At 43.1% G+C, this 15,660-nt stretch overlaps 1 protein-coding gene across 2 annotated transcripts in view; it reads left to right on the top strand.

Moving 5' to 3' along the window:
* SLC66A2 (solute carrier family 66 member 2) overlaps positions 1 to 15,660 on the top strand; it is a 93,780-nt gene that overhangs the window by 53,596 nt on the left and 24,524 nt on the right. For both annotated transcript variants that reach the window (XM_065399642.1, XM_065399641.1), the window contains one exon: positions 4,327 to 4,543. In XM_065399642.1, coding sequence (XP_065255714.1) covers positions 4,327 to 4,543 — 217 coding nt within the window. The remainder of the gene's footprint in view (positions 1 to 4,326; positions 4,544 to 15,660) is intronic.

Below are 15,660 nucleotides of genomic sequence, written 5' to 3'. Positions count from 1 at the left end.
CGATATGAAAAAAACCGAAGCAAACGTGACATTATCTTAACATTTTTTTAAAAGTCCAATCAGTTTCTACTTGTTTCTGGAAAAAGCACTGCCATTGTAAGGGTGATGCAGAAGTTTATAATGTATTTTCCAAATGCAAAAGTCTCTTTTGGTACAATATATGTCTGTTAAATAGAGCAATTACTGATTGGATTGTTTTTAACAGAATTCAGATTCCTCCCCCCCCCCGCCCCCGGTAAAGTAGTTATCAAGGTTATAATTGTTCTTGTCTTCCCTCTGTTCAGTAAAACGTTATCAGGCTAGTTGTAGCTGAAATTAGAAATTACTCAGAACCTACAGTTGTGAAATTTAGGCCCTGTATAGCCTAATGATGGTTTGAGCAAGAGACTAGGCGTCAGAAGACCTGGATTCCATGCCTGTTCTGCTGCTAACTTACTCTGACACCTTGGATAAGGTCACTTAACTACTTGTACCACAGTTTCTTCATCTATACATTTTTATTTATATAGTATGCAAGGTAGGAAAATTACTTCACAATATTCTCAGATGACAGCATAGGTGCGGGAACTAGGGGTGCTGGTGGTGCTGCCGCACCCCTGGCTTGAAGTGGTTTCCATTATATACAGGGTTTACAGTTTGGTTCAATGGCTCTCAGCACCCCCACTATATAAATTGTTCCAGCACCCCTGGAGGACAGATGTTAAGTAAATCATTATTACAAGGTTGTGTTGTTGCTTAGGCCCTGATTCAGGAAAGCACTCGAGTGTATCCATTTCTGTTCACAACAGCTGTCAAGCATGTGCATCAGTTACATTAACTTCAATGGGAATTAGGCATATGCTTAAAGTTAAGCGCAGGCTGAAGTGTTATCATGACTTAGGGATGCTTTTATGAATTGAGTGGAAGTGTTAGAGTGGTGCATGCATTCTGATTGGTTTGTAAGTTGTGTTTCTTAATTTTTATGTTAGTTACATGCTTTTAGCTATTTAGTTTATATTACACCTCTACCCCGATATAACGCTATCCTCGGGGAGCCAAAAAATCTTACCGCGTTATAGGTGAAACCGCGTTTGTATAGGTGAAACCGAATTTGCTTTGATCCACTGGAGCGTGCAGCTTGCCCCCCTGGAGCACTGTTTACCGCGTTGTATCCGAATTCGTGTTATATCGGGGAAGAGGTGTATAAAAGTTAGGCATTCAGGTTCACCGTGGGGGTGGAACTGTAGGAAAGGACTGTGGGAGTAGGAGGAAAGTGGGGGAATAGAGAGGGGGGAACCCCCCCCCCCCACAGTGTATGGAGGTGAGGCCTCGCAAAAGAGGGTGGGCAGTAATCAGAGAGAAGCCCAAGGAAGCTGCACCAAAAAAGGGCAGTATAACCAATAAGGAAAGAAATAGATGCGGAGTCCAAGATTCAGAGCAGTGTGACTAGATGATGAATTTCAAGAGCTGTCAAGGTCCCTTTGGGTCTGGTAGTCCACGGGAAAGATAGTGATCTGAGCTACAGCTGCTGCTTTCTGATAGAGTTCAGGTATTTATGTGGACACCTTTTGAATATTACATATTGAGTTGGAGGGGTATTTATTGGAAAGTAAATGGAAACTTTCCAGGCACCAGTTGGATGTTCTGTGCTACAGGCTTTAGCAGAGAGAGAGTGAGTCTGAATTAAATCAAAATTTCTATGATTTCTAAGGGCTGAACGTCAATGAATTGCCAGCTTTGTAAGGGATCTGAAGTCTGCATTACAGTTGTTCAAATTCATAACTTAAAAAAAAAACCTAGTGAGAGGACATTGTTGGGTTGAGTTTAAAGGCCATTTGTAGTTAGGGTGACCAGATGACAAAGATGAAATATCGGGACGGGGCGGAAGGGGCGGCAGCAAAAAAAAAAAAAAAAAAAAAAGCCGCCGGAGCGCACGTGCGCCTCCCCCCCCCGCCGCCAGGCGGCACACCCCGTCTCCACCCGACTGTATGGTGGCCCCAACAGCTGAGCGTGGCCCGGAGCTGCCAAGCCCATGTGCTGCGCTAGATCCCCGGGGCAGCCTGGCTCGCTTCCCGGTCGCCCTCCCTGCCTGGGCCGGGCCGGGCTGCTCCGTTCCGTGAGCCATGGGCGCAGCGCAGGAGGCCCAGGCCTACCTCGCCTTCTACCGGGGGCTCGGGCGGAGGGAGCCGCTGCGGGATCTCTGCCGGGCCGTGCTCACCTTCCTGGAGAAGCTGGACTGGAGCAGTTCGCAGGGTGAGTGCTGGGGGCCACCCCCTCCCTCCAGGCTTGTGCCGCCATACAACTGATCAGCGCAAGCCTGGGAGGGAGGAGGAATGCGGCGTGCTTGGGGAATAGGCGGGGCCAGGGCGGGGATTTGGGGAGGGATCCAATGGGGCAATGAGGGGGCGGGGCTGGGGGCGGGGCCAGGGCGGGGATTTGGGGAGGGATCCAGTGGGGGAAGGAGAGCGCGAGGCTGGGGGCGCGGGGTGGGCAAGAGCCCCTCTGGGCTCCGCCTGTGCGCCGGAGCAGAGGGCAAAATTGCTTGTTTGTCCTGTGTCCTGACCGAACATCGGTCGGGACGCGGGACAAACAAGCAAATATCGGGACAGTCCCGATAAAATCGGGACGTCTGGTCACCCTATTTGTAGTTCCGCTTTTCAAGGATTTTGCTTTGAGAATGGCTCTTCAATAGGCTGTTAAATTCAGTTCTTGGTCTTAGCACTCTATTGTATTTTCTAGCCAAACGTGGTTATGCTACAGCTGGGGCTGGAATCCAACCTGCTTTCCTGTTTTATTTTGTTTTGGCTGGGTGAGGTTAATTTGCTGGATGCAGAGGCTGATGTGTTTAACCTGAATTTACAGAAAGTGTTTTTAAAGAGCATCCAGATCACCTGAGTGGGTTGCAGGGTCAGACAGGTTGTTGATTGGCCTTGTTAGTAGAGGGGTTTTTTTTTGGTTCAAATTCTTTCACTGGGGGAGAAAGTGAACAAAGGCTACAACTGGTTTGTTGCTTCCTGGAGCGTTTTGGCTGCTTCATGTAGCTCAGCCATTATATGGTCTACTCTTTTGATGAGTAAGGGGATCAAGTTCTTATGAAGCAAGTGTATTTTAACCCTCTCTTTTTTTTTTTTTTTTTTTTTTTTTATAGTAGTAGAGTGGAAGAAGCTATAATAGCAGCTACAAGTGAGTTATTAGTTTAGAGCTTTCATTTTGGTGGTTCCATTATTATTGTTTTGCAATAAAGCCATTGTCCTTGATTGTATTTGTCTGTTACTTTATACCAACCTATCACTGAGGTATCCGAGTGCCTTTCAGTAGTGCTTTAAGTTATATGAATAACATCTGTCTTGTGCTGTTCATTCTTTCTCTAATGTGCTCCCCAGGGGCAAAGGTTGTGTTTATAGTGTAGTTGCAGTGTTTTGTTTTGGCATTGACTCAAATATATATACCTCTATAGCTCTATATCTATATATATCTCCACTGAGTTGTGTTTTTATTAGCAAAGGCTTGGTGGTCCAAGGAATGCATCTTACGCTTGGAATGAAAGGTTAGTGAGGTTTGTGGTGGTTCCTGTGGGAGTTCATTTTGCAGGCTTGGGCTGGCCCTCAAGAAAGCTATCTCCTGCCCAGATGAGCTTTTTACCTTTGCTGTAGATAGTTCCATTGTGCTGAGGAGAGGAGTTGTCTACCACAGTCTTTGTCCCAGAGCTTCAGTCAACTTTTTAGATGTCCCAGGAGTGTGAGTGCCTCGAAGTTAAGGACCATGACCTTGAATTGGAAAGCTCTTAGATTGTAAGTGCTTTGGGGCAGAGCCTTTGTATTGTGTGTTGTTGTATAAATCTGTGTTAATGTTCTACAGCTAGTAATCGCCAGACGGGTTTTCTACACTTCTTGTTTACTCCCCAAGGGGCAAGGATTTCAGTAAAAGCCAATTTTGGAAGCACGTTGAGGGTGGGAAATCCTTGTCTCCTCTTTGTCTCCTGAGCAGCCACACCACTGATCATCTTTTCCTTTTTTAACATTAGACTTTGGGGGTTTTCCCTCCTTTTCCTTCCTCCCACCTTTATTTAATCCCTTACATGAAGGATGATAATGACTCTTATGCTTTCCAGTTGTTAGTTCCACCTGTTAAAGATTCTGATTCACTCTATATGCATCCGAAGAAGTGGGTTGTAGCCCACGAAAGCTTATGCTCTAATAAATTTGTTAGTCTCTAAGGTGCCACAAGTACTCCTGTTCTTTTTGCGGATACAGACTAACACGGCTGCTACTCTGAAACCTGAGAGAGATTAATGATGTGAGTTGGGAAAATTCTTCTTCTTATTTTTTTTTTAATATTCTATTTCAGATTTTGACTTGAACTATTTTTGGCACTGGAGCAAGTTTACAGACTACGTGCAGTGTGTTCTGACTTTCACGGGGGTGACAGGATACATCACTTACCTCTCTCTCGACTCATTTCTCTTTGTGGAAACACTGGGCTTCCTGGCTGTGTTCACTGAGGCCATGTTAGGCGTTCCGCAGCTTTACCGTAACTATCAGAACAGATCGACAGACGGAATGAGGTAAGCTATTTGTTTGTTTAAATTGGTGTGTGTTTGTGTTTAAGGTGGTGGTGGTGGGGAGAAAATCCCTGAATATTTCTGGAAGAATTTTCTAGTGTCCTTGAGTTTTTACTGTGTGATAGAGCAGTCATAGGGCTAGATCCTTGGCTGATGTAAGTTGCCATGGAAGTCAACCATGCTATGCTGATTTACATCCACTGAGGATCTGATCCACACTTTTAATGAGCACTGATGGAGGCAGTTTGTAAAATAAACTTTTAAACATTCTGCTATTGTTGTTCACATTGGATCTAGATTAAGGACGGGCTACAGGTCTGACTTCTGTCCTTAATGTCACCCCAAATGCTGACAAATGGATCTTCCTGAAAGCAAGAGAAATCTCCTCTTGTCAGTCACCTTTCACAAAATATGGCCTCACTCCCAGCCCTCGTCTTCCTTCCATTACCTGGCTGTTGTACAAAGTCATCATCTAACTGTCACCATTTCAAACTCTTTAAAGTTCTAGGAAAAGACCCATCTTACTTTATTTTTTATTTTATTTTTTTTTTTTACACAGCATCTACCACTGTGATACCAATGACCTAATCCAAAGCCCGCTGAAGTCTTGCCATTGGCTGCACTGGTCTTTGGATCAGTCTGTAATTGCAGATGATCTAGGACATATTCTGTCTGATCACTGCAGGCTCATTGGCTTGTTTCATCACTGCCTGTTCTGTGGCTTTTGGGGCAGTATTTATAGGAAACGAGGATCTGGCACCACTTGTCATGTAAAGATTCAGTAATAAGTGACATAAGACCCCTTTCTGATACTTAAAAGACTTACCAATGTACTGATTGAGCCCATTAGTGAGACTTGCATTAAAAAATAAATCAACAATATTTCTAACTTGAAGAATTAATCTCCCAATTATAAGTTATATCTTCACAATCTCTTGCAAATCACTATATGAGACATGACACCAATGTCAATATCTTACTTTAACCAAATTTGGGAAGTGTTGTTTATTGGGAGTGTGTGTGGGGGAAACTGACATATATCAAAACCACCAAAGATAGGGAAAATAGTTTGAATTTATGTGTAATAATTTCTGGCAGTCCAGTTCACACATTTTTGTTAATTAACTATTTTTACTATGTAATGGCATCTTCTGTGAACTTTTTTCCTCCCCATATTGGCTGGTCATTCTTATACATGACTTCTACTCATGTGAAAATAAATAAAATACTATTAAAAATTACAAACTAGCAACTTAAAATTGTACACTCATCGAGTAACTTTTTGTGAACAACTGAGTGAAAGAAAACTTTGATCTCATATCCACCATTCTGAATGTTAGACTAGATTACATTACCATGCACACTGTACATCTCAAGATAATGTTACCTAGTTGCAAAACCAACTGAAAGGTTTTTAAAAGTGACCACTGCATTGTGTTATTTCACTAATCCATTGAACCAATACAGCAGCAATTTCCATCTGCCAAGCACTATCATTCTTGACCCTTTATCAATACAGCTGTCTTCCAATTACTTTTTTCTTTACAAGATGATCATCAAAAAAACTTTTGCTTTGGCCAGATAGAGAAACCACTTCCTGGGTCTGTTGGCCATATTACCTTTGCTTGTTTGGCTTGGATTAGAGGTATTTTTGGTACCTGCTGAAAGTGCTTCTCCAGTTTGGGACGTTTTCGAGGAAATGTTTTGATATTTGTTTACTTTGATGCTCAAGGCATCTTATGATTGGTAGTACCCTTGGCATTGGGGGGAGTCAGGAGTTTTCATCTAAATATTTATGCATTTTGTGCATACTCATTGCCAAGAGAAATTCTGTATCTGTGGTATCCAAGAGAAAAGGGATTTTTAAGTGCCAGACCTCAATCATGCTCTCATTTGGCTTTTCCCTTCCATGTGTAATAGTGTTGTATTATGATAGCTGCGACCAGGTAACCTTACATTTTTTCTTAATTACCGTATATACTCATTCATTAGCCCATTCATTTATAAGCCGACCCCCCAAAATGGATAGGTAAAAATAGCAAAAACTGTATGACCCTTTCATAAGCTGACCCTATATTTCAGGGGTTGGAAAACTTTGGCTCCCGGCCCATCAGGGTAAGTTGCTGCCGGGTGGGGACGTTTTGTTTACTTGGAGCGTCTGCAGGCATGGACGCCACTTCCCGCAGCTCCCATTGGCTGGGAACGGCGAACCGCAGCCACAGGGAGCTGAGGGGCTCCGTGCCTACAGATAAACAAAACGACAATGTATTAGATATTCAATGCAATGATTCCATAGAGTTTAAAATCATCAAATTTTGGTGTAGACCCGTTTATAAGCCAACCCCCGCTCTTTGATGCGTCATTTTTTTACCAAAAATATTCGGCTTATGAACGAGTATATACGGTACTCTATGGGGACTGGAATTAGCAAAATCAAAGAAGTGCTTTCTATTCGAGCACAATTGTTTCTCTGTGAAGCATAGAACTGCAGATACCTTATTTTAAAATGTACAGCTTCTAGCTGGGGAAAGAGGGTTGCATTCACTGAAGAAAATAGTAATGAAAGGTATTTCACACTACCTTTAAAATAAAAAGGTTTTGGTGGTATTGGGCCGATGTGTCAGCATGTTCTATGGCTTTTATGTAATTTGTTCCTTTTTTCCTAAAAGGAGTGGCTGACATGTTTTGCATGAGATTTATGGATGGTACCAGTACTGATAATACAGAATACTTGTTTTTAATAGAACTAATGATATTTCTTTGAAATGCACAAGTAGGAAGTAACCTCCTAAACTTTTGTGCTGTTTATGTCTTCAAGGAAGATTCATTCTCCATTAAACATTTTCTCAGAATATATTGCAGTTTATGTAATTATTTTAGAATGTGTATGTACGCTGCCTAGCAATATGGGATCCCGAACTCAGTTGGTGTCTTTTGGCACTACTGCACTATTACTACTAAATAAATGTGATCTGTACATAATACACAACATATTATGAAATTATTTGTGTTGAGGGAACTGTTCCAACTTTGTTTCCTATGAACTTCTCCACCCCACAAACGGTTATGGACATGACAAAGACCCCAGTCCTGCAAACACTTAAGCATTTATGTAGCCATACCCAGGTGAGCAATCCCATCTGACTTCAGTAGGACTACTCACATGAGAAAAGTTATGCCTATGATTAAGTGTTTACAGGCTTGGGTCCCGATTTTGTATGATTATAGTGGGTGCCTGTTGGAATTTTGACTGCTTACCACTTTTTACATGGGATTAGCATATATACTGTCTGTCAGAGTACAAAAATCTTATTAGATTCATTAATTGCTGAAATATGGCAACAGGTGCATGTCTTTCTAAATTAGGGCCAGGTAAGGAATAGCATCTGATGTGTTAAGCATATTTCTACTTTAACAAATTATTCATTTTCTAAATTAAAACTAACAATATCTGATGAGGGAAAATCAGTGAGGGGATAGATGAATTTTTACTTTGGCCAAATACAGAAGCCCACTTCCTGGGTCTGTTGGGTCAGGAGTTCCCTTCTCTGATACTGGGTTGCTTCTGCAACAGGAATACAAGAAATAAACACTACATTGGAAGCCCTTTGGGGCAGGGACCATCTGTTTGTTCTGTGTTGGTACAGTGTCTCTACACTATGGGGTCCTGGTCCATGACTCTGGCTCCTAGCAGCTATGGTAGTAATAACAGTCATAGTTAAATGATCACTTGAGGGCATTAACTGCATCCCAGTAGGTGAACTCCGAGACCAAAGATGAAGAAAGGTGTTAAAGGAAGGTATGGTTGTTAGTGAAAAATCAATAGAGAGCAGTCTCCAGTTGCTATACTGTGTGCTCTTAGTAATCTTATCTGTGCATTTCAGTTGGCTACTGTCCTCAAGCTCAACGAAAAACGCATGCAACATCTGGTATTGAGAGGATTGGCAGGGTGGGGGATGGTAAGAAGCTGATGTAGCCATGTTTGTTGTGGGCAGTAGTCAGATCAGGGAAATTTGTATAAGCACTGAAGAATTATTGAGAACCAGCTGTGCAATCAGATTATAGGTGTATTATGGCTGATGATATTCCTGAGTCAGAGTGCAGGGACTTGAATGTATATAGATTAAAATACTGTCACTATGCCTATCAGATCGCTCCAGCAACCAGTCAAAATGTACAGTTATGGGTCAGTGACTATACAATAATCTTGTGCTCTGATTGGCTGAGAATGATGTAATGCCTGAAAACTTATGTAGATTCAAGTTGAAATATGTTTCAGAGTTCTGAGAATCTAATAAGGGATTTCCATGGATTCTGAGTTTGGCAAATAAATCTAAGGTGATGTATAATCAACATGCATACATATGTATACATTTGGTACAATTTATTTAATTCAATACTAAAGATATTCTGCTCCCCACCATTTGCCACAAACAACTTGTAGTAAGAGCTCATCTGACTCCATGCAAGTGGTTCTTGTATTTGGCATATATTTTATTTTTTATGTCCACTCCTTTTTCTTTGTTTGTAGTAATATCAGCTGTGTGCCTACCAGAGGGTTACTGTACTGCAGGCTCGAGGGAGCAGAGACCAAAGAGAAAACTTGGGCATGGGAGGAGGCAGAGAAATTTAAGTCAGGGGAGATGGATGCTGAATCATAGCCTTTCATTATAGTAAGCCAGGGCAGTGTGTCTTGGCATGATGGCTCAAGGGTAAAAAATTTCCATTATTAAATAAATATTTAGGACAAATGCTGACGTGAAGAATAGAAAATTCCATGATAGCTCTTAAATGACTCACCAAATTTGTCTTTAAAATTAGTACTTTATGGGAACATGAGGCTCTGTTCCAACATTTAGATTTTTCGCAGAATTGAAAATCCAGACAGTACATTTATAATGCCATTAATTATTGCACTAATCTTGAAAAAGGTACCACAGCTCATAAAAAAGGCACAAGTTAATATCTATCAAGGAAATGATTACTTAATTTAATCTCTATTCAGTTTGGGATCCTTTCAAGTCACCTATTTTTTCCTATTATAAAAGATTAATTTAATTGTTACTGAGGTGAATTAAATGCATGATTAATGATTATACTAGAATTCATTTATTCTTTTACATCACACTGAAGAAAGCAAAAAAAGTAATCCCAAAACTTTGGAGCCCTGGAATACAGGGTTAATCATACTATCTGCAAAAGTATGACATCTAAGAGGACAAAAGATTGTTCTTAATACACAAGTATAACATATGAAGAAGTTCTGAACACTTCAGAAACTTGATGTACAAAAGTTTCCTTGCAGAATGTTTCTCTTCCAGCAAGCAGAGATTCTGGCTTTGTTGTTGTTGGGTTTGATGATGTAGTATAGTACTCTGGGCATAGTTTCTTGCACTTATTTCAGAGCAGAAAATCCATATAGGCCCTGTGACAGAATGGCTCTCTGACTAGTAATCTGTATCAGATTATGAACTCTGAGAACAAGGTCAGATTAACTTTTTGTGGGCCCGGCGCCAAACATATTTGTGGGCCCCCCCTGGAGAATGAAGGGGCTAAGGGCAAGAGCACAGTGGTCAGGGTGGATTTGATTTAAATCATGATTTAAATCACTAGTCAGGAAGAATCGATTTAATCATAGTATTCTACATAAAAGTGCATTCTTGTTGGTTGTTATAAGCTTAATACATATTCTTCACAACTCAGAGATAGATGTAGGTTTCATTTTTAGAAGGTACACACTATACATTTTTAAAGTGACTTATTTTGAAAACTTTTCAGATTAGTTTTACAGCTGTATCAGAAAGTGAATGATCATTTGGTTATTTCATTTACCAAAGGTAATTGAAGCAGATATTTATGAAGTCATTGGGAGGTGAACTATCTCCAATTCAACAGGTAAATCATTAATATTTGGAGGATTTTCTTGCCAGGCTGTATTAGGAGGAGAACATCACCAGACAGACATTTTAAATTGTGTTTTTTAACTAAAACAACAACGTTAAGTATTCTAGATTTTTTTTCTTTAACAGCAAACATAATATTTTAACAAAAAAGCATATGTCCCTCGCTTCTCACATTTATCTACAGACTTCTTCTCCTTGTCCAGCTCTATTCCGCCCCCAACGATCTTTTATTCATTGAACGTTTTGAAACTTTTCACTTTTAGAGAGAAGTAAGGGATTGACTCTGTGTACACAAATTTGCAGCGGGACAATAGAGTTGAGGTCTTTTATTTCTCGCCTCTATATATTATTTATTTATTTAAAAACATTTTTTCTGTTAATAAGCATGTTGCCTCTGGAGACACAAATCCACAGTTTGAGAACTGCAAAACTAAGCATCTCTGATGGTATCTTCTAGACTGAGCACTGAGTCCCATTGGGTAGATAGAAAGATTAACCTAAATCTATACAGAAGCCTGTGGAACCCCATAAAATTGGGTCCCTAATCCATGAACTATTAGAACTCATTTACAAAACTTTTCTTAAACATTACATGAATATATTGTCTCATACTATAGAACTAGAATTTATAATCCCTATTCCATGATGAGATATAATGTATCTTAATTAAAACCATCTTTAGATAGGGTTTTTTCCCTCAAAAATCCAATTTAAATTAAAAAAAAAATCCGATTTTTTTTTTAATTTATTTTTTTTAAAAAGTCATTTGATTTTTATCCACCCTGACAGCGGGGCATGGGGGGGAGGGGGAATTGGTCCCCAGCTGGAGCGAGGCAGGGGCCAGGGGCAAAAGCACAGCGGGGCAGGAGCTAGGGTTGGTCCCTGGAGCAAGGGACGGGCCGGGGGTAAACTGCAAGCGCAGTAGGGCTGGGGAGGGGATAAACGGGACCCCACCCCTTCTCCCTGGTTCTAGCCCATTCTCTTCATCTCTCTCTGCACCAAACTGAGGCTTGGGGTGCAGGGTCTTGGAGGGGGTTGGGGTGCAGGGTCTGGCCAGGAGCTAGGGTGAGGGAGGGGGCTCAGGGTTGGGGCAGGAGGTTGGGGTCAATGACCCCAGTCTGAAGGCGGGTACCTACCTTCTCCCCGGTTCTAGCCCATTCTCTTCATCTCTCTCTGCACCAAACTGAGGCTTGGGGTGCAGGGTCTTGGAGGGGGTTGGGGTGCAGGGTCTGGCCAGGAGCTAGGGTGAGGGAGGGGGCTCAGGGTTGGGGCAGGAGGTTGGGGTGTGGAGCGCTTACCTGGGGCAGCTCCCATTTGGTGCAAGGGGTGCAGGTGGGAATGTGTGTGTGGGGGGGGGGGGTGCAGGAGCTCCCGTTTGGTGCTCAGGGTGGGGATGGGGATGTGTGGGGGGTGCAGGAGTCAGGACAGGGAGCTGGGTGTGTGTGAGTGGGTGTAGGAGTCAGGGGTGGGGTGTGGGTGCAGGAGACAGGGCAGAGGGCTCGGGGTGTGGGCTGGGGTCATGGGGGTTCTCCCAGCCCCCTGCCCTGAGCAGCTCACAGCAGGGGGCTGGAGGAGGGGGTATGCCCTGATTTCACCCCCTTCCCCAAAGCCCTGCCTCTGCCCCTGCCTGGGGTCAAGACCAGACTTGTGAAGTCACAGTGCTGATATTTCCACACACAGTACAACACCAGTACCGGATTTACCATGGCGCCGGGCCCACGCTCCAAAGGGGCCTCGGCCTGGCTGCTCTTCTCTGCTCCCCGCTCTCTCTTGCGGGGGCAGAAGCTTGGTGCTGCTGGCTCCTGGGGCTCCTGCTGCAGCAGGGCAGGCTCCGCCGGCAGCCAAGCTCCTCCCCCGCCTCTTCCCCCAGCGTTTTGCGTTCCCGCCCCTCCTCCTCTCCCTGCCACTGAACAGCTGTTTGCTGGCACGAGGGAGGGGGAGGAGTGGAGCCGCAGCATGCTCGCTGCTCGGTACTGCATCCCAGACAGCTGCCCTGTCCAAGGAAAGCTGTTTGACGCTTTGTTGAAAGACCGTCGCTGAGAGCCATCAAGACTTCAGACTGGGGTCATTGACTTGGAATGACTCTCAACTATTGGTCAACCCCAATGGAACAGTGGTCTCTCTACACAGCAACCTGCAACAAGGTGGGGAAAACATGACTGGTGGATATGGACTTTTCAGGCTTTGTCTTCACTACTAGTTACTTTTGGGTAACTAAGGCACATGAGCTATCCTGAGGTGAAGACCAGACACTTTAGTTTTACCATGAGATAAACAGCCCTATACCCACTCTAGGAATTGACTCTGGAGAGTTTTTCTGGTCTTCACGGGGGATAGCTCACACATGTTAGTAAATCCAGGGTAGAAACAACACCTTATTTTAACAATGAAGATAAGACTTTGGTGTGAGTATATGGCACGGAGTCAGAGGCTCTGTTTAAGAGCAGAATGGTTCTTCTCTGAGCAGGGGTCCAAGCATTGCCACGTGTCAGAAGGTTTTGCAGGAGCAGGGACTCTGCCCAGCCTGAAATGCTGATGAACCAGGGACTTGTAGAAAGGTGAGATCAGAGGTGGGGAGGGTGCCTCTCAGGGCTTCTGCTGCTTTCAAAGATCCGGAATTCTATAATGCATTGACTTCCTGCCACATTGTGCTTAATTGCCTGGCTGATTTGAAGCCATAAAGAATTGCATGGACTTTGTAAACAGATGTAGATGGGGATCTCCAATTAGGCATGGCAAATAATTGTGCAAAGCTAATTTGTGGGCATGTAATTCAGCTTTGTGCACTCTCACGTAACCAGTTGGGTACCTACAGGTCTTGCACATGTGCAAATGTCTGAATCATATATGTATGCGCACATAAAAATATAAATTTTGCATTTAGTATGCGTAAGGTAGGCTCACACAAATAGCTACACATAGAATATCAGGGTCGGAAGGGACGTCAGGGGGTCATCTAGTCCAACCCCCTGCTCAAAGCAGGACCAATCCCCAACTAAATCATCCCAGCCAGGGCTTTGTCAAGTCGGACCTTAAAAACCTCTAAGGAAGGAGATTCCACCACTTCCCTAGGTAACCTATTCCAGTGCTTCATCTTCCTAGTGAAAAAGTTTTTCCTAATATCCAACCTAAACCTCCCCCACTGCAACTTGAGACCATTACTCCTTGTTCTGTCATCTGGTATCACTGAGAACAGTCTAGATCCATCCTCTTTGGAACCCCCTTTCAGGTAGTTGAAAGCAGCTATCAAATCCCCCCTCATTCTTCTCTTCTGCAGACTAGACAATCCCAGTTTCCTCAGCCTCTCCTCATAAGTCATGTGCTCCAGCCCCCTAATCATTTTTGTTGCCCTCCGCTGGACTCTTTCCAATTTATCCATATCTTTTTTGTAGTGTGGGGCCCAAAACTGGACACAGTGCTCCAGATGAGGCCTCATCTGAGGTCGAATAGAGGGGAATGATCACGTCCCTCGATCTGCTGACAATGCCCTTACTTATACAACCCAAAATGCCATTAGCCTTTTTGGCAACAAGGGCACACTGTCGACTCATAACCCCTAGGTCCTTTTCTGGAGAACTGCTGCCTAGCCATTCGGTCCCTAGTTTGTAGCAGTTCATGGGATTCTTCTGTCCTAAGTGCAGGACACTGCACTTGTCCTTGTTGAACCTCATCAGATTTCTTTTGGCCCAATCCTCTAATTTGTCTAGGTCCCTCTGTATGCTATCCCTACCCTCCAGTGTATCTAGCACTCCTCCCAGTTTAGTGTCATCTGCAAACTTGCTGAGGGTGCAGTTCACGCTATGATCCAGATCATTAATGAAGATATTGAACAAAACCGGCCCCAGGACCGACCCTTGGGGCACTCCGCTTGAAACCGGCTGCCAACTAGACATGGAGCCGTTGATCACTACCCGTTGAGCCCGACGATCTAGCCAGCTTTCTATCCACCTTTATAGTCCATTCATCCAGCCCATACTTCTTTAACTTGCTGGCAAGAATTCCGTGGGAGACCGTATCAAAAGCTTTGCTAAAGTCACGGAATAACACATCCACTTTCCCCTCGTCCACAGAGCCAGTTATCTCATCATAGAAGGCAATTAGGTTAGTCAGGCATGATTTGCCCTTGGTGAATCCATGCTGACTGTTCCTGATCACTTTCCTTTCCTCTAAGTGCTTCAGAATTGATTCCTTGAGGACCTGCTCCATGGATTTTTCCAGGGACTGAGGTGAGGCTGACTGGCCTATAGTTCCCCAGATCCTCCTCCTTCCGTTTTTTAAAGATGGGCACTACATTAGCCTTTTTACAGTCATCCTTTTTCCAGTCATGCCTAACGTGGAAAATCTGTTCCATAACGGCTCTGTGGGAGAGTTAAGGTATTATATTAGATCAGGTTACAACTCGGTGAGGTCTGAAACTGGGGGAAATGAGAACTAAAAGAAAATACTTATTTTTGCCTCTTCTGTAGCAATACTACTGGGATTACTGGAATTACCCTGTAAAATAATCATAACTCACTGAAGAAAAAGTCTGTATTCATTGTCTCTCAAGCCATGGGAGCCAAGAATTGCAAATTTTGATATTACTCTTACAGTCAGAAGTGTATTATAATGAGGTATAACATAGCTATAAGCCAGTTTGAGAGCTTACGTCTGAGAGCTATCTAATATCTAATATAATATGTGCAGTACATATAGCTGTTCTTTACAAAAAAAAATCTGAGGCATGTGTCTTCTTGGATATCTTGCTTGCTCCCTCTCCCCCAAAGTTGTCTTACCAGCTTGTTCTGAAAATATAAAATAATCCGCATTTCTCAGTGGGAGATAAGATTTGTTTTGCGGGATGTGTTTTTTTTTTGTTTGTTTTTTGTACAGTGCAGCTGTTCACACCATCTATCTTCCATTTACAGACAGAGGGCGTCTGTATCTTCCTTACATCAGCATCAACATTTCTGACTTCAGTGGCTTAACCGCTGTTTTACATTGGTCCAGAGACTTTTGGCTCTAGTAAAATAGTTAGTTTGACCCCTGGAAAGGTTATTGTGAGTTGAGGGATTTTCCATCTGTATTTATATCACTTCAGGCATGTACTTTAAAGAGCAGTTGTAAAAGGTCCATTTTAATCACCAACTACCAGATTGGTGTTGAAGAATGGGCTGCAATTATGAATGAGGTACACTGACAGAACAGGATGAGTCATGGTGAGCAGATGCATTTTGG

The sequence above is a fragment of the Emys orbicularis genome, chromosome 2, assembly GCF_028017835.1.
Source record: "Emys orbicularis isolate rEmyOrb1 chromosome 2, rEmyOrb1.hap1, whole genome shotgun sequence".
NCBI classification, from domain to species: Eukaryota; Metazoa; Chordata; order Testudines; family Emydidae; genus Emys; species Emys orbicularis.
The sequence above is the reverse complement of the archived record's forward strand: the minus strand, read 5'-3'. Positions and strand labels throughout refer to the sequence as shown.